We start from the raw sequence: 25,584 nt of genomic DNA, 5'->3' as shown, positions 1-25,584 counted from the left end.
TCTTTAAAAAAATTGTACTGACCCCAGAATTTTGAACGGTACTGTATAGTAAGCATTTGTTCTTAAAAAATAAATGTTGTTAATATCTAGTAGTGTTATTTTATTCTTTTAGTTAAAATCATTTAATTATCTTCATTGTGCACATCTGACATCTAGTCTTGATGTTGACCAAAAAAAAAAACTAAAAAAAAAAACCTTTAAGTGAGATTGAGTAATTAAGATGATTACATTAGGTGTTACCAGAGATTTGTTTTATCGACTGGTGGACAATAAATGTGGACAAAAAAATATTACAATATCACTATTTTGACTACTTTTGGCTAGTGAGCGACCACCTAGCAACCTCCCAGAACACCTTGGCAACTGCATAGCAGTGCACTAAATACAACTATATAGCAACACTTCTAGCCTCTTGACAAAATTTGTACTCCATTCACACGTATAAAAGCAAGATTTCTCCAGGTAAATAAAGCTGTTCATAAGCTCATAAACTATTGTTTTAAAAGGTGTGAAATTGCCTTTTAATGAAAATGCATGGACATGTTTATCTCTGCTTCCAATGTAAACGATGGTCCAAGCACAGATATTCACAATGCATGCAATTCCTCCTTTTTTAGTCACCTGTGATCACAGAATAAAGATCAATAGCTTGTGTATAAACCACAATCATCATAACATAATGCACTTACATTCAGCGCTCAGCGGGATGTGCTTTACATAATGCTCACCTCATTTGACTTACGATTATAGAAATTGAGGACAACAATTTATAGATGTTGAAGAGTTAAGAAAGACACTTAGCGTTAGATTGTACAGGCAGGCAATGGTTTCTAGTCGGCTGTTTTCTTGCGCTCTCTCTTGTGTGAGACAGAGGTGAGGTCTGTCATCTGGGGGTGTCTTTTAATGAGAGAACTTACATAAGTAACCCAGTGAAACACTCGGGCTGCTGGAATAATCTTTCATCTCAAACCATCTGGGAAATGTATAAGCGGAGAAGCAAAAATGAAGCCGTTTTAGAATATGGAGGGAAAAGCAATGAATTTGATAAGCTAGCTGAATATTTAGTTGTCCAAGTCGACGAGGCCTTGAAATGATGTTGCGTTATTGTAGTGCAGTGCCATATTGTTGTCCTTGTCATCTTAAATCATTGCTTTGAGATTACTGCCATGGCAGTTTATTAATATGCTGATTTACCCGCAGTACTGCTCAAGGTTGCAGTGGAGATTGTATAGCGGCTCAACTGTGTTATTCTGTTGATCTCCTGATGTCTAAAGCCACTGCAGCTTTGTATTGATCTGTCTGATTCCACATCCTCAACACCAGAACAAGCACACTCCGGGTCGCGGGTCAGTCGAGGTCTTTGCTAGAACATTTCTTAGGTTTTTATCTAAGGTTACACACAGAACTGTTGGTTGTTTGAGGAAAGAAGTTGTTCTAAGTTTGGTTATTTCAGAAGTTGTTTTATGTTGAATTATTGCAGTTTTGCATTGACTTCCGGTTGTCATGCATGGTTGCAATCATTGCACAAAGACAAGGAATAACACAAACAGTCTTTAATAAATCCATCTAGTGCTTGGCAGTAAACCGGTTCATCCAGTAAACCGATTTCAGTTTCGTGACTGATATGAATTTTTCAATGGCCATGAAGAGCGATATGTAGAGTGTATTGACCTCTGTTAAAGAGATAGTTCATCCAAAAATGAAAATTATCCTATGATTTACTCACCCTCAAGCCATCCTAGGTGTATATGACTGTCTTCTTTCAAACGAACACAATCAGAGATATATTTAAACATATCCTGGCTCTTTATAACGGTTGTGAATGGGGGACGCTATTTTGAAGCCCTTAAAAAATGTATAAATTATATAATATGCAGCTATTATAGTTAATAAAGTTTTAAATATGGATATTTTTCTTACAAAAACCCATCGCTTCACTTTATTAACCCCATGGAGCCGTATGGATTACTTTTATGATGGATGGATGCACTTTTTTGGGCTTCAAAATCACACCTCCCATTCACTACCATTATAAAGCTTGGAAGAGCAAGATTTTTGGGTAAACTATCCCTTTAACTGCATTAGAGTTGTCAAAATTACTGATTCGGTACCAAGTCGGTACTGAAATTTTAAAAATGAGCTTTGAGCACTGTGATGAAGAGCGTCACTGATGACTATTTACAATCAGAGGTGTTTGCGAATCCGCTCAACAGCGCTCAAAGCATCACATTTTTAAAATTTCAGTACCGACTTGGTACTCAAGTCTATGATTTTGACAACTCTATACTGCATACCCTTCTTACCTAATGGTAACAACTTAATAACACAACAATAAATAACTCACAAAACTAACTCTCTTTAATACTGCAAATACCATGTAGAGCCTTATGATTTCCACGATGCAGAAAACACAGATGGAATCATGGAATCCAGTCACAAATTGAACTTACTGTATACAGCGCAACGTCACAGAATTTGTCAATATTTTGATGAATAAATCAAAAGTAGGACTGTCCAGTGAATCAGATATTGATACGGACTAGTGTCTGTGAATCTTCAAGCTAAAAAAGGCTGCTGGCAATATTGCGATTAAACTTTACCTCATATAAACACAATACTTCGATCAAACTAATAAAATTAAGCTCATGATCACATTAACCATACTCGCATTAAACTATGCAGCATATGCCCAAATGTGTTTCGCATCTGTAGGTTAAGACAGTGGCCAGTAACATGACTACTGTATCTGAGTTCATCATACATATATAATGATGTTAAAAATAACCACACATCTTAGCGAATAATCAAAAATGTAAATTGCATGTAAACGGAAGAGGTTTGCTTATGTCATGTAAACATCTTATTGCGATTAAGTCCTTACTCTGTTTATTGGAAATAATTGCATTATTGGTGCACATGTAAACGGGAACACAGGCAAAAAGAGAACAGGGAAAACAAAAACAAAACATAGTGAAACTAAACAACTCTAACAAAGTCAATGAGGTCTTTATAGATACACATTTACAATATATGAGTGTCAATCCACAAAAACACTTTACAATGAAAACTTGCACATTTGTGTACAGTACACAATGCACATACATTTCATTATTGCTTTAAAATCAATGCATTTAATGCATTATTGATTAATCTCTCTTTTTTTTTTTGTAGGTAAATATTTTAGTCTATTGACATCCTTAATAATTTCAAATACTAAACTAGGCTTGACTTGTGCAGTGGATTACCACACAGACAAATTAAATCTCTGCATCTCGATGCTAATGTTGTTCAGTGCCAGCATTGATTACTCGATCTTATTATGGCGAAGCTCCTGTCTGGGGTCACAGCTTCATTTGCTCTTTTAGAATACCTGTCAAGAGCACCGCCTTTCATGTCTATCTCTCTGTCTGCTTCCTTTTCTCTCTCTCTCTCTCTCTCTTTTGCTCTTTCCTCAAATCTCTCCTCCCCCATAACTCTCTCTCTCTCTCTCTCTCTCTCTCTTCTCTTTCTTTCTGGCAGACACGTGGCACTGACAGAATACTAATAGATTCGCCTTGAATCCATATTTCCACCGACAGTCATCTTTTCTCTGTTATTCTCAACTGAAAATTTTTGAAGTCTGTTTCTCTGATTGCTTGGGAAAATTTGCTACCATTAGTGATGAATCATTATTCAAATGTAGCATTAGAACCGCAAATCTATTTGCATATCAATAAAACACGTTATTATTATTTGAATGTGAATGTGATTAATGAGACCGCTGCTGGTCCTGGGCAAGAAACGATCGGCCTGAGTTATCTGGTTCCTCTGATAAAACGGTCTGTGAGAATATCCACTCAATCTTACCCCTGGATTGTTTGATTCAGTCGATTTAGTGGTAGCACATTAAGAACCTTTGAAACTCTCTAACCTTTCCAAACATTCATTACTGTTCACAGCGGCAGCCGGCCGAACCTGGCCTCTCCTACTCCTGCTGTGCTTTCAATATTAATTAAACTCAATATGGCACCGTCACCGATCCAACTAATGTATCATACCAGCATACTGTAGACCCTGCTGCACACATTACTCTCAGTTTAGTTTAGCCTCAAGCTTATTATGAATCTTAGGTCAAACACAATTCCTAGTCTTGGGTTTTTCTTACACCATGCATTAACCCCCCAAAAAAGACAAGTAGAAGTTCTTCTCTTAATTTTCACCAGCCTTGATAAGCAGTGAGCAGAGGACGTTTTGTTGTTCGTTTGGTTTGTTGATCTATCTGTGTTTCATTCTATCACTCTATTTTCCTGTTGCTCTATCTATCGCTATATCGCTCTATCTATTGTTCTATCGCTCTATCTATCGGTATAAAACTCTGTCTATCGTTCTATTGCCTATCTATTGTTCTATCGCTCTATCTATCGGTATAAAACTGTCTATCGTTCTATTGCCTATCTATTGTTCTATCGCTCTATCTATCGGTATAAAACTCTGTCTATCGTTCTATTGGTATAAAACTCTGTCTATTGTTCTATTATTGTTCTATCGCTCTATCTATCGCTCTGTCTATTGTTCTATCTATTGTTCTATCGTATCTAAAACTCTGTCTATTGTTCGTTCTATTGTTCTATCGCTCTATCTAACGGTTAACACTCTGTTATTGTTCTATCGCTCTATCTATCGGTATAAAACTCTGTCTATTGTTCTATCGCTCTTTCTATTGTTCTATCGCTCTATCTATCGGTATAAACTCTGTTATTGTTCTATCCTATATATTGCTCTATCTATCGTATAAAACTCTGTATCGTTCTATTGCCTAAATTGTTCTCTCTATCTATCAGTATAAAACTCTGTCTATCGTTCTATCGTTCTATTGTATAAAACTCTGTCTATTGTTCTGTCGCTCTATCTATTGTTCTATCGCTCTATCTATCGGTATAAACTCTGTCTATTGTTCTCTCTATCTATTGTCTATTGTTCTGTCGCTCTATCTATTATAAAACTCTGTTCTATCGCTCTATCTATCGCTCTATCTATCGTATAAAACTCTGTCTATTGTTCTATCCTATATATTGCTCTATCTATTATAAAACTCTGTTCTATCCTATATATTGCTCTATCTATCGTATAAAACTCTGTATCGTTCTATCGCTCTACATTGGTATAAAACTCTGTCTATTGTTCGTCGCTCTATCTATTGTTCTATCGCTCTATCTATCGGTATAACACTCTGTCTATCCCTCTGTCGCTCTATCTATTGTTCTATCGCTCTATCTATCGGTATAACACTCTGTCTATTGTTCTGTCGCTCTATCTATTGTTCTATTGTTCTCTGTCTATCTATCGCTCTATCTATCGGTATAAAACTCTGTCTATTGTTCTATCGCTCTATCTATTGTTCTATCGTCTATCTATCTATAAAACTCTGTCTATTGTTCTATCGTCTACTCTATCTATTGTTCTATCGCTCTATCTATCGGTATAACACTCTGTCTATTGTTCGTTCTATTGGTATAAAACTGTCTATCTATTGTTCTATCTATCGCTCTATCTATCGGTATAAAACTCTGTCTATCGTTCTATTGCCTATCTATCGTTCTATCGCTCTATCTATTGGTATAAAACTCTGTCTATTGTTCTGTCGCTCTATCTATTGTTCTATCGCTCTATCTATCGGTATAAAACTCTGTCTATTGTTCTATCGCTCTATCTATTGTCTATCGCTCTATCTATTATAACACTCTGTTCTGTCGCTCTATCTATTGCTCTATCTATCGGTATAACACTCTGTCTATCCCTCTGTCGCTCTATCTATTGTTCTGTCGCTCTATCTATCAGTATAACACTCTGTCTATCGTTCTATTGTTCTGTCGCTCTATCTATCGGTATAAAACTCTGTCTATTGTTCTATCGCTCTATCTATTGTTCTATCGCTCTATCTATCGGTATAACACTCTGTCTATCGTTCTGTCGCTCTATCTATTGTTCTATCACTCTATCTATTGTTCTATCGCTCTATCTATCGTTAACACTCTGTCTATTGTTCTGTCCCTCTATCTATCGTTCTGTTGCTCTATCTATTGTTCTATCGCTCTATCTATCATTCTATTGCCTATCTATTGTATAACACTCTGTCTATCATTCTATTGTTCTATTGTTCTATCGCTCTACTATTGTTCTTCGCTTCTATCGGTATAACACTCTGTTATTGTTTTATCGCTCTATCTATTGTATCGCTCTATCTACTATAACTCTGTCTATCTATTGTTCTATTGTTCTATCGCTCTATCTAACGGTTAACTCTGTCTATTGTTCTATTGCCTATCTATTGTTCTATCGCTCTATCTATTATAACACTCTGTTATTGTTCTGTTCTATCTATTGTTTATGCTCTATCTATCGATAAAACTCTGTCTATTTTCTATGTCTATCTATTGTTCTATCTTATCTATCGTTAACACTCTGTCTATCGTTCTGTCGCTCTATTGTTCTAATTATATTGTTCTATCGCTCTAAGGTTTCCTAGTTCTGTCAACCGTTCTGTTGCTCTATCTATTGTTTTCGCTACAATAACACTCTGATGTCGCTCTAATTGTTCTGTCGCTCTATAATAACACTCTGTCTGAATCACCCTTTCTATTGTTATATCGTCTATCTGTATAACCCTATTGTTCTGAATCATTATATCTATTGTGTTGTTTATGATGATTCTATGAAGTTTAAATTATATTAAAGCTCAAAATAATATAAGTCTGAGGTGTCCCATGTGTCTAGATTTTCAAAATACCCCATTTTTTTTTAAATTATTTTTTTTTAACTGCCTATTTTGGGGCATCATTAAATATGCGCCGATTCAGGCTGCTTCCCCTTTAAATCCTCGCGCTCCCTGACCCCCGAGCTCTCGACTATAATACAGTGCATTTACAAAGTTCACACAGCTAATATAACCCTCAAATGGATCTTTACAAGATGTGCGTCATGCATACTGCATGCATGCGTTGGATCATGTGAGTATAGTATTTATTTGGATGTTTACATTTGATTCTGAATGAGTTTGATAGTGCTTCCGTGGCTAAAGCTAACATTACACACTGTTGGAGAGATTTATAAAGAATGAAGTTGTGTTTATGCATTATACAGACTGCAAGTGTTTAAAAATGAAATTAACGACAGTCTTGTCTCCGTGAATACAGTAAGAAACGATGGTAACTTTAACCACATTTAACAGTACATTAGCAACATGCTAATGAAACATTTAGAAAGACAATTTACAAATATCATTTAAAAATATCATGTAATCATGGATCATGTCAGTTATTATTGCTCCATCTGCCATTTTTTGCTATTGTTCCTTGCTTGCTTACCTAGTCTGATGATTCAGCTGTGCACAGATCCTAGACGTTAATACTGGCTGCCCTTGTCTAATGCTTTGAACATGGGCTGGCATATGCAAATATTGGGGTCGTACATATTAATGATCCAGACTGTTGCGTAACAGTCGGTGTTATGTTGAGATTCGCCTGTTCTTCAGAGGTCTTTTAAACAAATGAGATTTACACAAGAAGGAGGAAACAATGGAGTTTGAGACTCACTGTATGTCATTTCCATGTACTGAACTCTTGTTATTCAACCATGCCAAGATAAATTCAATTTTGGATTCTAAGGCACCGTAAAATAGTTAAATTATTATTAAATAAATATATTAAATAATTAAATAGATATAATATTTTAAATTAAATATATGATTATATTACATAGATTATATGGTTCCATGTTTTTCCAAATGTAATGTGTGAATATCTATGAATACGAATGAGATCACATAGTTTCAGCAAGGATAGTAGGACTGGTGGATGTTTTTTTTTTGCAGCTTGCTTTACCTTTCCGGTCTCTCTTGTTCTCCATGACAGGTGTCTCCAGTCCCTCTAGCTTAAGAGACTTAGGGATTTGGTTTGATTCCCTATTCCAAATAAACTGTGACACTTAAATTGATGCCGGGTGTTTCAGAGGTAACGGCTCTGCTTCATGAACAGGAAAAGAGCCAAATGAGATCTGACAAAGTGAGAAAGTAAAGGGAACTGTTGTGTGTTTGTTCGCTTGTTTAGTTAAACATAAGACATGACAGACGACTAAAGGGATGACCCCAGTGTTTAAAGAGGACATGGTGTGCTTTATTTTTCGAAATCAATGTATATGGTTTCTTTTGTCTCACGTAACTAGTCTTTTGACTGTCTGCATAAAGTCCAGTCCAGATAGCAACTAATTTACTAATATATTGACTAATATTTTTTTCTTCTAGCGAGTTGTTAACTGCTGTGGCTAAATCATACAGTCACTGAGTTTGAATCATTCAGATCAGTGAGCAAATCACTCAGTTTTGGAAATGGATCAGCTGCTTGATTAAAAAGATCTCACTCAAAAGAATGATTCGAAGCTTTCAGTTGTAAACAGACTAGTATTGTCAATTTGTCAATTGTCAATTGTCTGAATTTTAAAAAAATTGACACTTTGAGCACTGTTGTGCGGATTCATAAATACCTCTGATTGGCAATTGTGTTCACACACCACTCAAATATGTCTGTGATTGGCTACAATGATCAGCGCTTCAAAAACAGCCAATCACAGACATATCTGATGAGCGTGTGATTGCCAAGGCCAATCAGAGGTGTTTACATAATTTCAGTACCGACTTGGTATTGCGGTCAGTACTTTTGACAACACTAGAACAGACTCTTTTGTTACAGAGGAAGTAAGTGAAATGCTGATTTCTATGATATGTTCCCTTTAATGTATGGCAGAAGAATGCTGTGGTTCATGTCTGTGTAGGAGTTTCTGTTTTTGCTTACCTGAGAAATGCTTCGGTTTGACTAAACGAATCCAGGCTTCCTGTCTGCTTCCCACTCATACAGCCACAGACCTTTGGCAGCTTGTGATGGTGTAGGATTTGTTCTACTCTCTCTCATTTATTAGAACACTATTTTAAGCCCAGATGAGTCAAGTTTCTTTCCTTTCATACCTCATAGGCTAAACTAAATCAATTTGACAGGCTTTTGCTATCACACCTCTGAAAAATGTAATGTGGGTCTAATGTACTTAATGGTAAACTGTGTGCAGTCTGATCAGCTGGATCTATCTATCTATCTATCTATCTATCTATCTATCTATCTATCTATCTATCTATCTATCTATCTATCTATCTATCTATCTATCTATCTATCTATCTATCTATGCTTCTGTCTGTCTGTCCATCCATCCATCCATCCATCCATCCATCCATCTATCTATCTATCTATCTATCTATCTATCTATCTATCTATCTATCTATCTATCTATCTATCTATCTATCTATCTATCTATGCTTCTGTCTGTCTGTCCATCCATCCATCCATCCATCTATCTATCTATCTATCTATCTATCTATCTATCTATCTATGCTTCTGTCTGTCTGTCCCATCCATCCACCCATCCATCCATCCATCTATCTATCTATCTATCTATCTATCTATCTATCTATCTATCTATCTATCTATCTATCTATCTATCTATCTATCTATCTATGCTTCTGTCTGTCTGTCCCATCCATCCACCCATCTATCTATCTATCTATCTATCTATCTATCTATCTATCTATCTATCTATCTATCTATCTATCTATCTATCTATCTATCTATCTATCTATCTATGCTTCTGTCTGTCTGTCCATCCATCCATCCATCCATCCATCCATCCATCTATCTATCTATCTATCTATCTATCTATCTATCTATCTATCTATCTATCTATGCTTCTGTCTGTCTGTCTGTCTGTCCATCCATCCATCCATCCATCTATCTATCTATCTATCTATGCTTCTGTCTGTCTGTCCCATCCACCCACCCATCCATCCATCTATCTATCTATCTATCTATCTATCTATCTATCTATCTATCTATCTATCTATCTATCTATCTATCTATCTATCTATGCTTCTGTCTGTCTGTCCATCCATCCATCCATCCATCCATCTATCTATCTATCTATCTATCTATCTATCTATCTATCTATCTATCTATGTCTGTCTGTCTGTCTGTCTGTCTGTCTGTCTGTCCGTCCGTCCGTCCGTCCGTCCGTCCGTCCGTCGTCCTTTATCCATCCATCATATTGATTTGTCCATCCATCCATCCATCCATCCATCCATCCGTCTGTCTGTAGATCTATCTATCTATCTATCTATCTATCTATCTATCTATCTATCTGTCTGTCTGTCTGTCTGTCTGTCTGTCCGTCCGTCCGTCCATCCGTTGTTTATCCATCCATCATATTGATTTGTCCATCCATCCATCCATCCATCCATCCATCCATCCATTCATCCGTCTGTCTGTAGCTCTATCTATCTATCTATCTATCTATCTATCTATCTATCTATCTATCCATCTATCTATCATCTGTTATATATTTCTAGCAACCACCTTATACCCACATCCCTTCAACCTCCAAATATCTGTTTGAACTGCACACATTTTCAACCACACATCACTTATATAAACTTCAACCTTAAAATCTCTTTTGAAACCTCTAAAGTATCAAACTACACAAAGGTTATGCAATCTTCAAAATTCAAAATAACCATCAAACTGTTTTAAACTTCCAGCAAGGCATTATCAATAGAAGATTTTGACAAACTTTCTTTTTGTACTTAAGAAACTGAAGTAATAGTGACTGACTAGCCTACCCATTAGTACAGCAGAGCTCTGCAGTAATTTTACAGTAACAGAACATGATGTTCATGTAGCTCAACTGGCAGAACATGACGCTAGCAACGCCAAGGCCATGAGTTTAGTTCTCACATACTGGCAAAATGTATACCTTGCATTAAATGTAAGTTGCTTTGGATATACCAAATGTATAACACATGGCTTATTTGATGAATCAAAGTCTCATTTACTCTGCAATTCAGTTAGAAATGAGCGAATGTATTTGCAGAACCCTAGAGCATAAAAAGCTTGTGTTTTTTGGTAATAAATATACCATTTGCCTTCTCCAAATGTATTTTTAAGAGAGACACAAGGGCCCTAATTGGGCTTTCCGTTATATGCTTTATTTATGATGCATTACATGGCTGTGGCATCTAAAAGCTGTTAATTGTACAAAGCGTCCAAATCCCTGCTCCAGTGCTTCAAACTGCTCTTCAGAGCCACAGAGAGCATCATTTGTGTCTCATTAATGGTGCCTTTTGACTTTTTGTAACATCTAATGCAATTAACTGATTACATCATGTGAATCTTTATGAACAGAAATGCTTTCATAGAATACACTAATGACTAATTTTCATTAAAATAAACCTGTTTAATTGCATATTTGGTATGTGTACATGTGTGTTTGGGTTGGGGGTTGTTTAATATCAGTATTTATCAATATCCTTATTTGTCATATAATAGTCAACCTTTTTTGGTTCACAAAACAAACATAAACTATTTTAAAAAGTGCAGACTTTTGCATTTAATTTTTAAAGAGCTTATTTTTTATCAAATGTTTTTTCTTCCAAGGTAACATAAAGCAAACTAATTGCAGACATAGTCACCCTGAAGCAACTGTAGATTAAGTGTCTTGCTCAAGGGCAGGATGGTGATGCCATTATTTCTCTCCTCTTTTGAGGTTTCCTCTGCACCAAGGTTGATTTTAGTAAAGTATGTGCTTGCACACGATTGCCACTACTAAAGCGTCTGTCATTAGTTGGTCTAACAGATAGTCTTACTTCACACTCACACTATTGGTTGAGAACATTTTGCCATTTTGGTCTGCTCTGGATATTAATCTTACATATTTTTGACCAGTAATGAAGTGCACAAATTGCATTGACCACTATTGACACTGATGTTCCTCAGACATTCTGGTTAATTTTTATTTTAAACTCCTGTTTTTATTAAAGTACTAAATGTACAGACTCCATTCATTTTTGTATATTAATGTTGTTTTTCTAAGAAATGTATGTTTGCAAATCTCCATTGACAGATTATTAAGCATTCAAATGTGTGTTTGCCCTTCTACTTTGCATCTATTTGCATACTGAATTGTGATTGTTCTTGCATATATTTAACATTTATAGCTGTCTGTACACTGCGTGGTGACTGTGATGATTCTTTGTTCAAGAACACTCAACATTCAGAGTGCGTTCAGAGCTCTTTTAGCTCTTGCAAGTTGGAGGAGCACTGTCCTACAGCTTAGCTATTACAGCTAACATCTGGTATTGACATTATCCCACTTTTACCTTCTTCTGTGAGCATGATTCTGCTGACTTCTGAAATACTTTATTTTGGTCAAATTATAAAGGTATGAATCAGGGGCTGCTGACACAACACTGTTTTCAGCTAAAAATGGAAATCTTTTTATGTGATTTGGCTGTTCATTTACACGACAGCGGCGTTGGGGGCCTGAAAGCGCAAACATTTGAAAATGGGATTTACATTATCGTCTCCATGTAAACTACATTCAAAACACTGTTGAATGTGTGAAATTGGTGATGTCATGTGCATGCGTATTACGTGTATTAAAGGATTAGTTCACTTTAAAATGAAAATTGCCCCAAGCTTTACTCACCCTCAAGCCATCCTAGGTGTATATGACTTTCTTCTTTCTGAACACAATCAGAGATATATTACAGTTTTTCTCCATTGGTTTGGCTCATTTCTTGAAACCGAAATTACATTCTCAAAACTCTAAGATCATTTGGCAAAACAGTCTTACAGTTCAGCACAACACTATAGCTCACTTGCAAAAGCTCATATCTCTCCCAAAACTGTTCACTCATGCTTCAAAACTAAATTCCTTTCCCATATAAAGAGTCAGTGTCACGGAAATGGCAAAGATCCTTCTCAATTGCTTTGGCTCATTTCTTGAAACAGACCGGACATTCTCAACACTCTTGGTGCTTTTGCCAAAGTAACGTGGATGGTTCGGCACAACACCATGGTTCACCTGCAAAAGCTCATACCTCTCCTAAAACAGTTCACTCATGTGTCAAAACTAAATTTCCTTCTTATTTAAAAAGTCAGTGCCCCCAAAATGCTTCGTCCCTTTGGCATTGTGTAAGCACTGCAAGTCAAAATGTTTAGATGTTTTGTCACTATGGCAGAGGACCATTGAAATATCCCTCATGCCCACCTTTCAGTCTTAGCCCAGTCCTTCATTGACAATGGTTACTGTACTGTTTTTGTCTAGCCAGCATAATACATTAAAACTGTAATGGGTCATTGTATGGGACAATGTGAATTTCCACCGTGGCCCACTCATCAGGGCCTGGTTCACTACTCATTCAAGGATGGTTATGGTGTTCCTACCACCTTACTCTCCTTTCCTCAATCCTCTTGAGGAGTTTTTTCTCTGCTTGCAGGTGGAGAGTGTATGAGCATCGGGCTCAAGATCAGAGGTCCCTGCTCCATGCAATGGACGCTGTGTGCGAGGATATTACAGGAGATCATTGTAGGGGATGGTTGTGACATGCACTGTGTATAAAACTGAAAAAAAAAAATGAAATAGGATTTTAGGGTAAGAGTAGCCTACAAGGTTTGACATCACACATTGCACTGCCAAAGAAATTGTAACCATTATCATTCACATACATAAAGTAACTTCCATACATCAGAGTAAAAAGAAAATGTATACAGCATAATATACTGTAATATAAACACACAAACAAAAAACTCTGAAAATATAAGCAGCCTACAGTGCTGTAAACAAAGCTGGAGTTTCACAACTAACAGTTCATCACTGGTCGCTGTCCTCACCCTCCCTCTCCTGAACATCGTCCTAACCCTCCTGGCCATCCACACGCTGCTGTCTGTCTGGCCACAGATTCTCATCCACATCACAGCGTATATTCTCCTTTGCGATGCAACGAGGGAAGAAACGGTGTGCATGTCGCAACCATCCCCTACAATGATCTCCTGTAATATCCTCACACGCAGCGTCCATTGCAGGGAGCAAGGACCTCTGATCTTGAGCCCGATGCTCATACACTCTCCACATCCAAGCAGAGAAAAACTCCTCAATAGGATTGAGAGTAAGGTGGTAGGAACACCATAACCATCCTTGGATGAGTAGTGAACCAGGTGAGCGGGCCACGGTGGAAATTCACATTGTCCCATACAATGACATATTGTGGTAGGTGAGGCCCTACGAGACCTCTCTCATTTTCAGGGTTCAAATCAAAATGAAAGCGGTCCAAGAAGATGAGAAGCTTCTGTGTATTGTATGGGCCAAGTCTGGGGATGTGAGTGGCCACACCATTCTCAGATATGGCAGCAAACATAGTTATATTGCCCCCTCGCCTCCTTCGTTAGTCGAGTTCTAGTTTCACCTGGCTGTCAATTGCTGTAATAAATTTATCAAATGTTCCAAGGATTCATATATGGTATTCATGGTATTATGTTCTTGACTAATATTGACAATTGAACAGACTATTGTGCACGTGATGACTTATACAATCAAATGATGCTGACACGTTTTAGAGCGAACGACCATTAGACTGAGAATCAACAATCAGTTTAGATCAACAAGATCTATTCACTTGGAAATTGGGCTAAATGTAGGCTACCTGTACTGTATCATTTGCAAAGATGTACTGAGACATTGAGACATGTACTCAGACATTTGCAATTTGATGAAATGATGAGAAATTCAATTCTGTTGTGAACAATTACCAAGGGGGTTGGAGATTTGTCCATGTTGTTTTGAGAATGTAATTTCTGTTTCAAGAAATGAGCCAAACCAATGGAGAAAAACTGTATTGTATGTTATATTCTTCAAGATAAGGATTATAATGATAATTGCATCATACAGTAAGCTGCAGTTTTTAGGCAAAATGTTGAAGTCAGATAAATTAAATACTTTCATACCTGGATTACCTGGATACACAAATCAGGTAAAGTGGGTACTGAAGCCAAAAAAGTTTGGGAACCACTGCTTATTTGTAAAAAAGGTTATAATGATGGACAACCAGTAACTGACTTACATGGTACATGTTAGTCAAGTTCTAGTTTCACCTGACTGTCAACTGCTGTAAAAAATCTATCAAATGTTCCAAGGATTCATACATGGTATTCATGGTATTATGTTCTTGACTGATTTTGACAATTGAACAGACTATTGTGCATGTGATGACTTATACAATGAAATGACGCTGACACGTTTTGAAGCGAACGACCATTAGACTGAGAATCAACAATCAGTTTAGATCAACAAGATCTAGTCACTTGGAAATTGTGCTAAATGTAGGCTACCTGTACTGTATCATTTGCAAAGATGTACTGAGACATTGAGACATGTACTCAGACATTTGCAATTTGATGAAATGAATGAGAAAATCAGTTCTGTTGTGAACAATTGCCAAGTGGTTTGGAGGTTTGTCCATGTTGTTTTGAGAATGTAATTTCTGTTTCAAGAAATGAGCCAAACCAATGGAGAAAAACTGTAATAAATATCCTGACGCATCCGAGATTTATAATTGCAGTGAACGGAACCAACGAGATTGAAGCTCAAGAAAGTGCTTCCATCCATCATAAACGTACTCCACACGGCTCCGGGGGGTTAATAAAAACCTTCTGAAGTGAAGCGATGGGTTTGTGTAAGAAAAATATCCATATTTAACAAGTTATGAAGTAAAATATCTAGCTTCCGCCAGACCGACTTCCGTATTCTACTTGCGAAGAGAGCGCAATACCTTTTGCAGTTCAAGCGCAGTACGTCCTACGCCTTCCATATTCAACTTACGAAAAAACACTTTTTCTGTAAGTTGAATATGGAAGGCGGTCTGGCGGAAGCTATTTATATTTTACTTCATAACTTGGGTATTCTTGGATATTTTTCTTACACAAATGCATTGATTTGTGTTGTGTCATCGTAATCTTGAATCAGAATAACTTCCCCTCCCTCTTGCAGCCACATCTCTTCTCTGATGATGTGTTTGGCGCGAGGGCGGGGCAACCTGTCACTCACATGAGATTGACCAATAGCAAACCACACAATCCAATCAATTCCCCATGGACAAAATCAAGCCCCGCCCTAACATTTGTTCTTGTCTAAGAAGTTGTTTCACTTGGATATAGGAAAGAAAAGACTATTAACTTCTGTTTCATGCTAGCCTGGATGCCAGCCGAACTTAGCCCCGCCCACAACATTTTGAGGTCGGGGAGTTCGGTCTGGACTCGATCCGTAGAGGAGTAATTATGCCCGAACAGAAACTGTTCGGACCAATCACATTGTCAGGGCGATGATTGACAGATTATCACCAGAAACGTAATCAGCCACGTCATCAAAGAGCGCTTGGGGAGTTTGATTGACAAGCGATCTAACCAATCAGAACGCCGCATCCGCCATTTTGTCCGACAAAGCAGTCAGGAGTTAGAAGATTAACCTCGGTGGAGTTAAACTTGAAAAATTGTGCATATTGACGTCTTTCCGCGTTTGAAACAACATTCATTCTCATGTTCATTCATGTTTATTTGATGCTATAAATGGACTAGAGATGATCGGTTCACGAGCCTCTTGAGCTGAGGCGCTACAGCAATCTGTCACGATCATGGTCACAACCCATTAAAGAGCCACAAAACGGTTTTTATTGTTTGAATTTTTTAAATAACTACACAGTTTGAAAGCTGGGACTTTGTTTAATATCATAAGTGACCTGCTCTGTCTCGTCTGTCGATGTGTTGTCAGTTTCCTCTTTGCTCCGCGATGTATTTTCCACTCTGTGTGGCGTGACAGCGCCACGGCTTGTCGGACAAAGCAACAGTAACTAAGGGGGGCGGGTCTTTGCGAAAGGTCAATTAGTTTACAACAATGATGGCTGTTGAAGAACTGAGATGTGTAGATTCCGCCATCGCGTCCGTTATAGAAGATATCGACAGCGCATTAATTTTAAATAAGGAACAGAGGACCGCGATCAAGGCATTTGTCGATGGGAAAGATGTCTTTGCTGTCCTTCCTACGGGATTCGGCAAACGTTTGATTTATCAGCTGGCCCCGATGGTCGCTAAGAAGAGTTCTGTTGACAACTATGCGTCGCTCAACATACGTCACTTACTCTGTAGCTCCGATTGGTTGTAGGTCTATCCAATTGAGGTCTTTCCTGGATCGGTTGAAATACGCCCCCATAATCAAAGCCCAATGGAGCAGTATCAGACTCATATTCGAACTAGAATTGAGTATGACCACGTCAGGCTAGTTTCATGCCAAATTTGTAATAAAATAAACCATAACTAAATAAAATGAAATATAAAAAAAAACGTAAACATTTCTCATTTTCATTTAGTTTAAAGGGTCAGTTCACCCAAAAATGAAAATTCTGTCATTAATTACTCACCCTCATGTCGTTCCACACTCGTAAGACCTTCGTTCATCTTCAGAACATGAATTAAGGTATTTTTGATAAAATATCAAAAATATGGAGTGAGGCCTCCATTGCCAGCAAGACAAGACAACATTTCAAATGCCCAGAAAGGTACTAAGGACATATTTAAAACAGTTCATGTGACTACAGTGGTTCAACCTTAATGTTATGAAACGACGAGAAATCTTTTTGTGTGCCAAAAAAAAAAAAAAAAAAAAAAAAAAAGACTTTATTCAACAATATCTATAGGTTTACAAATCTTTTGTTTCGAATCAGTGGTTCGGAGCATGTATCAAACTGTCAAAGTCACACCCCCCAGTGGTGAACCATTGAAATGTCGAAATACTTATGACGTAATGAAGCCTCGTTTATTGAAATCACGTGCCTTTGGCAGTTTGATACACGCTCCGAACCACTGATTCGAAAGAAAAGATTCGTAAAGCTTCATGAAGCAGTGTTTTGAAATCGCCCATCACTAGATATTGTTGAATAAAGACGTTATTTGTTTTTTTGGTGCACAAAAAGTATTCTCATCGCTTCATAACATTAAGGTTGAACTGCTGTAGTCACATGAAACTGTTTTAAATATGTCTTTAGTAACTTTCTGGGCATCTGAAAGTGTAAATTATCTTGTAATGGAGGCCTCACTGAGCCATTGCATTTTATCAAAAATTTCTTAATTTGTGTTCTGAAGTTGAATGAAGGTCTTACGGCTTTGGAACGACATGAGGGTGAGTAATTAATGACAGAATTTTCATTTTTGGGTGAAAATATATATATAAAATAAAAAATTTTATAGACAAATTAAAAAATAAATTAAATACAATATAATTAGTTGCTGAATTAATTGTTAATAAGTCATAAAAATTAAATAATAATAAATAAAAAAAATAATAAAGTTAATTAAAAGAAGTTAATGAAAGTTACTAAAACTTGGAAATGAAAATGGAAAATAAACAGGAAAAACTAGTAAAAAAAAAAAAAAGTGAATAAAAACTATAATATTATCTCAATCAATAATACTAAATAGCATTGTTCCAAGCATAATTTTTACAGAACTGGAAATAAAATGTCCAAACAAGCAATCCCTGCTGGAGTGATGAATGCAGCAGGGGTGACAAACAACCAGCAATGACCCGAAGCTCCTCACCACAGAGCTTTGACAATGACAAACAGCAGGACCTTCAGTGTTCAATCAGTGAGCGCCAAAACACAACAACCACAGCCACCATGCCACGAAACACCTTCATCCAAGACACAGCTGAGCCATCTGCAGTAACCATGTAACATAGTGGTTCCATGCAACAGGGAGAGAATACAGCAGCTGACCTCCATGCAACTATGCTGGGAATGAATTCAAACAGTAAATTGTATTAATGTGTGTTGAATGAAGGCCCTGGTATTGTTCATTTTTCGTCTCACACACAGCCGTGCCTGCACAGCTTTCAAAGTATACTCATACATCGATGAGCACCGGATAGACGCAATGCGCATTGCAATTGCTTCTTTTACCATACCTCTGATGTAGTAAACTTGCTCTGTAGCTCACCTGATACAGCATTGCATTGATTTCTTTTTTCACCCTACAGTATCCAGGACTGTTTTGCCTTAGCGCTAAAGGTATCTGAGAAAAGTCTTACAGTAAAAAAGAGGAGCTATCCTAGCACAGAGAGTGTTGACAGCACAGCATTCTGTTGCATCGATGAGCAATTAAGAAGAAGAGAAAAAGAACTGGGCTGTAGTAATTGTGCAAGTGTCTTCACCATGTGACTCATGTAGCCAAAAGTGTTTAGTTCAGTGAAAGGTGTGATCTTAAGAGAGAACATTGTGTTTGTTTAAAGTCTCTGTTCTCTTTGCTTTCTTAAAGGATTAGTCCACTTTTAAATAAACTTTTCCTGATAATTTACTCACCCCCATGTCATCCAAGATGTCCATGTCTTTCTTTCTTCAGTCGAAAAGAAATTAAAGTTTTTGATGAAAACATTCCAGGATTTTTCTCCTTATAGTAGACTTGAATGGAGCCCAAACAGTTGAAGGTCAAAATTACTTTCACTGCAGCTTCAAATTGTTCAACATGATCCCAGATGAGAAATAAGGGTCTTGTCTAGTGAAACCATTGCTCATTTTCTGAAAAAATTGAAAATTATGTAAGTTTTAACCAGAAATGCTCATCTTGAACTAGCTCTCTTCTTCTCCTCTATATGAATTCCAGCAGTGTAGATGCTGCTAAGTGTATTACTGCCCTCCACAGGCCAAAGTTTGAACTAATTCATATAGAGGAGAAGAAGAGAGCTAGTTCAAGATGAGCATTTCTGGTTAAAACTTATATAATTTTAAATTTTTTTCAGAAAATGAGTGATGGTTTCACTAGATAAGACCCTTATTTCTCATCTGGGATTGTGTTGAACAATTTGAAGCTGCAGTGAAACTAATTTTGACCTTCAACTGTTTGGTGCCCATTGAAGTCTACTATAAGGAGAAAAATCCAGGAATGTTTTCATCAAAAACTTTAATTTCTTTTCGACTGAAGAAAGAAAGACATGGACATCTTGGATGACATGCAGGTGAGTAAATTATCAGGAAAAGTTTATTTAAAAGTGGACTAATCCTTTAATTTGTCTCTGTTTTAATTTTGCTATCTTTGCATTCACTAGTTCTGGTTACAATTTTTTACAGTTGCAACTTTTTTTTCAGCTGTATAAAAAGCCATGTGACTAGTAATAACTCTGACAAAGCTGATTGGCTGAAGACGTCACAAGAACACACAGAAGGTGTCAAAATTACTATAATTACGAGGTTCTGATTTGTAAAAAGCAATCATGACTCATAGAACTCGTAATTACAACTTGCACACTCAAAATTTTCGGAGAGCCCTGACTTGCACCACCTGACGGCTGCAGATTCATTTTGACTTGTCGATAGTTTTGTCAATAATTCTGAGTCCGAGGATGTGAACAGCTCTGAGTAGAACATCATGTGTTGTCATTTTGTAATTATGGCAATTATGACATGGTGTGAACGCAGCTACAGTCCCCATTTCAAGCTTTCAAGAGCCCTCCAAAAACAAATTGGTAAAATTTACTACTTAAAAAAGGCCCTGTCTACACAAACACGGGTATTTCCAAAACTGCAGCTTTTTCTATGCGGCTCGGCATTTCGTCTACACGCAAACTCAGTATCCGGTCACTGAAACTGAACTTTTTTGAAAACTCCTGCCAGGGTGAAGATTTTTAGAAACTGCAGTGTTGTTGTGTAGATGGTGAATCCGTAGATTTTGGCTTGTGATGTTGGAACCAGAACCAGTAAAAACCTTTTTTCCAGGCTTCTGATTGGCCAACATGTCTTTACAGTAGGGATGCACCGAGTATGAGTACCGATACTTTTTTTCTGGTACTCGCCGATACCACTACCGATGCCTATACATTTATTAATTTCTCTCTCTCTCTTTTTTTTTTTTTTTTTGGTGATGTTGCAGTTTTCCAAACACAGTGAGACTAATGAATGAAAAAAGTAATATTTTTTATGTGTCACAAACTTAACGAACAAAAATTTCACAGTGTCCAATAACCTTCAAAGGGAATAAATACCAATATATATAATTGTTGTTATATAAAATGAAATTTACAAACAAAACAACAAATACTAAAGAGATACAAATTAAATAAACTTGTTTTTCAGATACAGTAGGTTTATTTACCATGTATACATTTATTTGACATCTTTTGTTGTTTGAATAACATTAATGACAAATATAGGCTATGGTCCCTTTAAGACTGAATCCATGGATACTGACACATATCCTGTTTTCACCCAAACGTTTACATCCGCTTAAGCCATAACCGACTGTATTTACGTGAGATACTCCACACGATGGACATTTTGACAACTATGTGTGCATTTGACCATTCAGGCGCGAGGAGAACTGATCGCACGCTGTCTGAGAGATTTTATAAAAGATTTGTATATAAGAGTATTGGAGTTCATTTTACAAGAATATACTAATTCAGTTTGTCTACTTCAAAATTCTACTCAATGTGTTACTTGCTGGTCCTTTGTAATTATTTTTTAAATTTACTAGTAAATTCTAAGTGAAAAAAATTGTTTCTACACACATTTTCAGTGAACAAAATATTTGCAATTTTGGCTACTTTTGAATGGATATCAATATAGAAAGTCACAGCAGTTACAGCACCTATCATAGGGGTGTTGAAATTCGTTGCTACAATGCATCGCCATACGGACGTGGACAATTCTGCATCGATGCAGTAATAGACCGTAATCGATTATAGCCTTGTGATATTTCTCTGACGTCATTCGTCGCATACACGCTTCTCGCGCTAGTGTAAAACGTAGGGCTGTAACGATATGCGATATGAAACCGAAATCGCGATACGCAGGTCCACGAACCTGTATCGCGATGTGAGAAGGCAGAATCGCGACACACCCCTTCCAACTCCCAGAGTTATCCTTCCTGTCCAGATCCAATGCTACCACATTTTTAAATTACTATAAGTATTAGGGGTGTAACGATTTATCGTAGATGGTGTGTCTCAATCAGCTCTCTAGTTCAGTAAGTGTTTCGGGCACACATTGAATCTTGCAAGCAGGTTTAAACGTTTCTCATGTCAGTCTCTTGCATGGTCGCGTGAGAAAAGTCGTGGCTTTCTTTCACCGCAGTGCACAGGAACAGCTGTGCTCACAGAAAAGCAAAAGACGCTTGCGATGCTTTGCTTTAAGAAGTTCTGTGGGGCCGTTCACATATTGCGTCTTTTCCGCGTGCAAGTCAGTTATTATTTTCAAATGTAGCCGCGCGGCAAGCGCGCTCATAATGGGATCAACGCGGTCGCGACGCGCATGCAATTCTCAACTTCTCAGAATGCCGCAAGCGCACCGCAGGTCGTGTGACAAGAATCAACCGATCAGCTATGGCCTTTCCGTAACAAAACATCAAAAGCTCAGCCGAACAGCTGATCATAGCTGTACATGGTGGTTTTTATATCTTATCTCCATCAATATATCTCGTAGTAAAACTAATGCAAGGGCTAGAAATCATTTATCCTTTGCAGAAACATCCTGATTCTCTTGGAGAGCTCAGTTCATGGTTGCATAGCAACGACCGACGCCACGGGAGCGCAAGCGCTTTGGAAAGAAGGAGAAGCGGTGCGGCCGCGCCTTCCACGCGTTTTTAGACGCGATATGTGAACGGCCCCTATTCATAATTCTAAGTTCATGTTAAATTTAACATTTTTTTTCAGTGACAGACAGCCCTATTCAGCTGTTAATTTGAATACAGAAGGTTTTTATTAAAATTTATATTTATTTATTTTATTGAAATGTGATCTTGTATGTACAACAAGGAAAATTATTGAAATTTGTTCATGTTTTTTTAATAAATCTTGTTTGAATTTCAGTTTCATTTTGTTCAAAATATCGTGATACGTATCGTATCGTGAACTCCGTATCGAGATACGTATCGTATCGTGACCTGAGCGTATCGTTACACCCCTAGTAAAACGGCGGAGGGAGGCGAAACTTTTAACTTATTAAGTATACATATTTACTAGTGTTTATTAGTTCTAAATGCTCCTGTCAAATGTTGTGTTCAGACTTAAGTTTTGTTTGATGTTTGCTACATTCAGGAAGTGTACTTTCTTGGAGCAGATAAAATATAAAGGGAGTTCATATATCTGACTGCTTGTATTCATTGACGAAAATGTAACCATGTGTAGTAATGTTGAAAACTGAGGATGGAAAAACATCATGGAATCGAATCAAATCGTCACTTGACATGATAATCGTAATCTAATTAAATCATGAGACCAGTGACAATTCACACCCCTACCTACCAGCAGGGGCTAACCAGCAAAACCCTGACTAATTGTTTTCATTAGTCTTCTCAAATAGAGAGCGAGAATAAGATGGCGGTAAAGACTAAGGGAAGAGGTAGTCACTTAGTTTATATGCTAATGTTTCCAGTCAATGCACATTCGCAAACAGGAAGCACTCAAGCACTTGTGTCCCTGTTAATGTTATTGGGTAATATTAAAGCTTGAGTTTCTCTCTGCTGTATTGTATGCTATCATAAGCATTACACTTCTGATTCATCCGGTCTAAATAAGCTCTGGATATTTTAGGAGGGTTTTATTGTTTTTTCTGCACTTATTTGCCTGTTTCTGAATTCGATTACATGGGGGAAAGCAATAAACCTGCTTAGTGCATTTCACATAATGGCTTTTGGTAAGTCGTCTTCTCTCCAAAACCATTGTTATGCCTCGGGTTGTGTGTGCAAACATGAAGTTATGCAATGTCATATTTTAATACATGTTTAGTGCAATTTGTCAAAAATAATTTGAATCATGCCTTAGAATATAAATGTCCAAGGGCTTTTAACCACATAACCCTACAGTATCATATTTGATGTGCAAATTTCTAATGCCTCTAAAAATTTTCAACATAATCAAAAGGCTTTTTTGTCAAGTAAAAGGCCTTTCAGTACAATTGTAAAAACATCCATCTTCAGATTGTGGTGTGTTTTTGCTGTGACTTTTAATCAAGTAAACGTAAGATATATCAAATATGATCGATCAGGCTTTTGAGGAACATTTATTTGTCCTTCTTTCAATCATTATTGTATTGCATTGCATTATATATTTTGAAAACTACAAAGCTTTGATCATAAAACTAAGCATTTAGATATCGTAATATTATTGGGAAATATAGGGCCCTATCATACACCCGGTGCAATGCCACGGCAGGCACGATTTTGCTAGTTTTTTTTTTTTTTTTTTGCTTTTAAAGGGAATCGGAGATGACACTGTGATTGGTTTATTGCACGTTATGCCCAAGAAACACCCATGACTCATTAGAAATAGGTACAACCCTTTTGGACCATGTGCCTTGTGCGCCAACCATTTTTTCCATCGTTAAACTAGCAAAAGTGGATTCGGACACCTGCGCCATGTGCTTCAGACCATTAGATCTTTAAAATCTTGACCAAAACTTGATGCACCTCTTGATTGAAATAACATCACAACATTTCCACCAAGAAGTGCGTAAATATGTGACCCTGGACCACAAAACCAGTCATAAGTGGTACAAGTATATTTGTAGCAATAGCCAACAATTCATTGTATGGGTCAAAATTATCAATTTTCTTTTACGCCACAAATCATTAGGATAGATCATGTTCCATAAAGATATTTTGTAAATTTCCTACTGTAAATATATCAAAAAAAATATTTTTGTTAGTTGATATGCATTGCTAAAGACTTCATTTGGACAACTTTAGAGGTGATTTTCTCAATATTTTGGTTTTTTTTATCCTCAGATTCCAGATTTTCAAACAGTTGTATCTCGGCCAAATATTGTCCTATCCTAACAAACCATACATCAATGGAAAGCTTAATTATTCAGCTTTGATGTATAAATCCAATAAATTTAAAAAAAAAAATGGACTCTTATGACTCTTAGGTTTTGTGGGCCAGGGTCACATATATGTGCTAAAGGTTCAATAAAATCAATCCCAAAGTTTGCATTGCTAAACACATTTTTTCTCTTCTCTGCAGGCATATACTCCCTCTGCCTGCTGCCACAATGTTTAAAAACAGCTTGAAAATGTTGCTGACGGGGGGCAAAACCAACAGGAAGAGCCGTAACAGCAGCGGTCAGTCTGAACTTTCATGTTTATCCACTACTAAGATATGATTTAAAGATGACTGCATACTTGTTTGTGTTGTGCTATTTTTTAAACGACATGAAGCAGGATATTTGAATAATCATTTGGTAAACTTCCTGTTTGGAAGTTAATATCGAATGCAGTCGCCCTGAGCTGGTATTACAGAAGTATGTAAGAGAACGAACAGCCTAAAGCCTTGATTATCCATCATGCCTCAGTGCTGGAACTAATTTCTCTCTGGGATACTGGGATGTTCTGCCAATATATGGGTTTCCATATGCTTCCTGATATAACTGACAGATCTGCAGCAGGCAGCGAATGAGGGATGTAGTCTCAGCCTCAGACGGCACGTCCACAGGCCATTCACTGACCGTCTGATGCACATCACACCAAACACTTGAAAGGATCACAAGATTACCCCACAGCAACACAATTTTCAGGCGCACATGTTTTTTTTCAGTTTGCCAGGAAAAAACTCTCTTTTTAACTGGTGAGAAAAATGGATAACTGGATTTGCCAGGTAAATGGCTTCAAATCTTTGAAAGATATTCAGAGATTGGTTTAA

At 37.1% G+C, this 25,584-nt stretch overlaps 1 protein-coding gene across 1 annotated transcript in view; it reads left to right on the top strand.

The window, feature by feature from the left end:
* The window catches only part of tanc2b (tetratricopeptide repeat, ankyrin repeat and coiled-coil containing 2b), a 203,895-nt gene that overhangs the window by 47,919 nt on the left and 130,392 nt on the right, over nucleotides 1-25,584 (top strand). Inside the window, 1 exon segment of the mRNA XM_048171557.1 lies at nucleotides 24,910-25,007. Coding sequence (XP_048027514.1) covers nucleotides 24,938-25,007 — 70 coding nt within the window. The 5' untranslated portion in view covers nucleotides 24,910-24,937.

The sequence above is a fragment of the Megalobrama amblycephala genome, linkage group LG20, assembly GCF_018812025.1.
Source record: "Megalobrama amblycephala isolate DHTTF-2021 linkage group LG20, ASM1881202v1, whole genome shotgun sequence".
Taxonomy (NCBI): Eukaryota; Metazoa; Chordata; class Actinopteri; order Cypriniformes; family Xenocyprididae; genus Megalobrama; species Megalobrama amblycephala.
The sequence above is the reverse complement of the archived record's forward strand: the minus strand, read 5'-3'. Positions and strand labels throughout refer to the sequence as shown.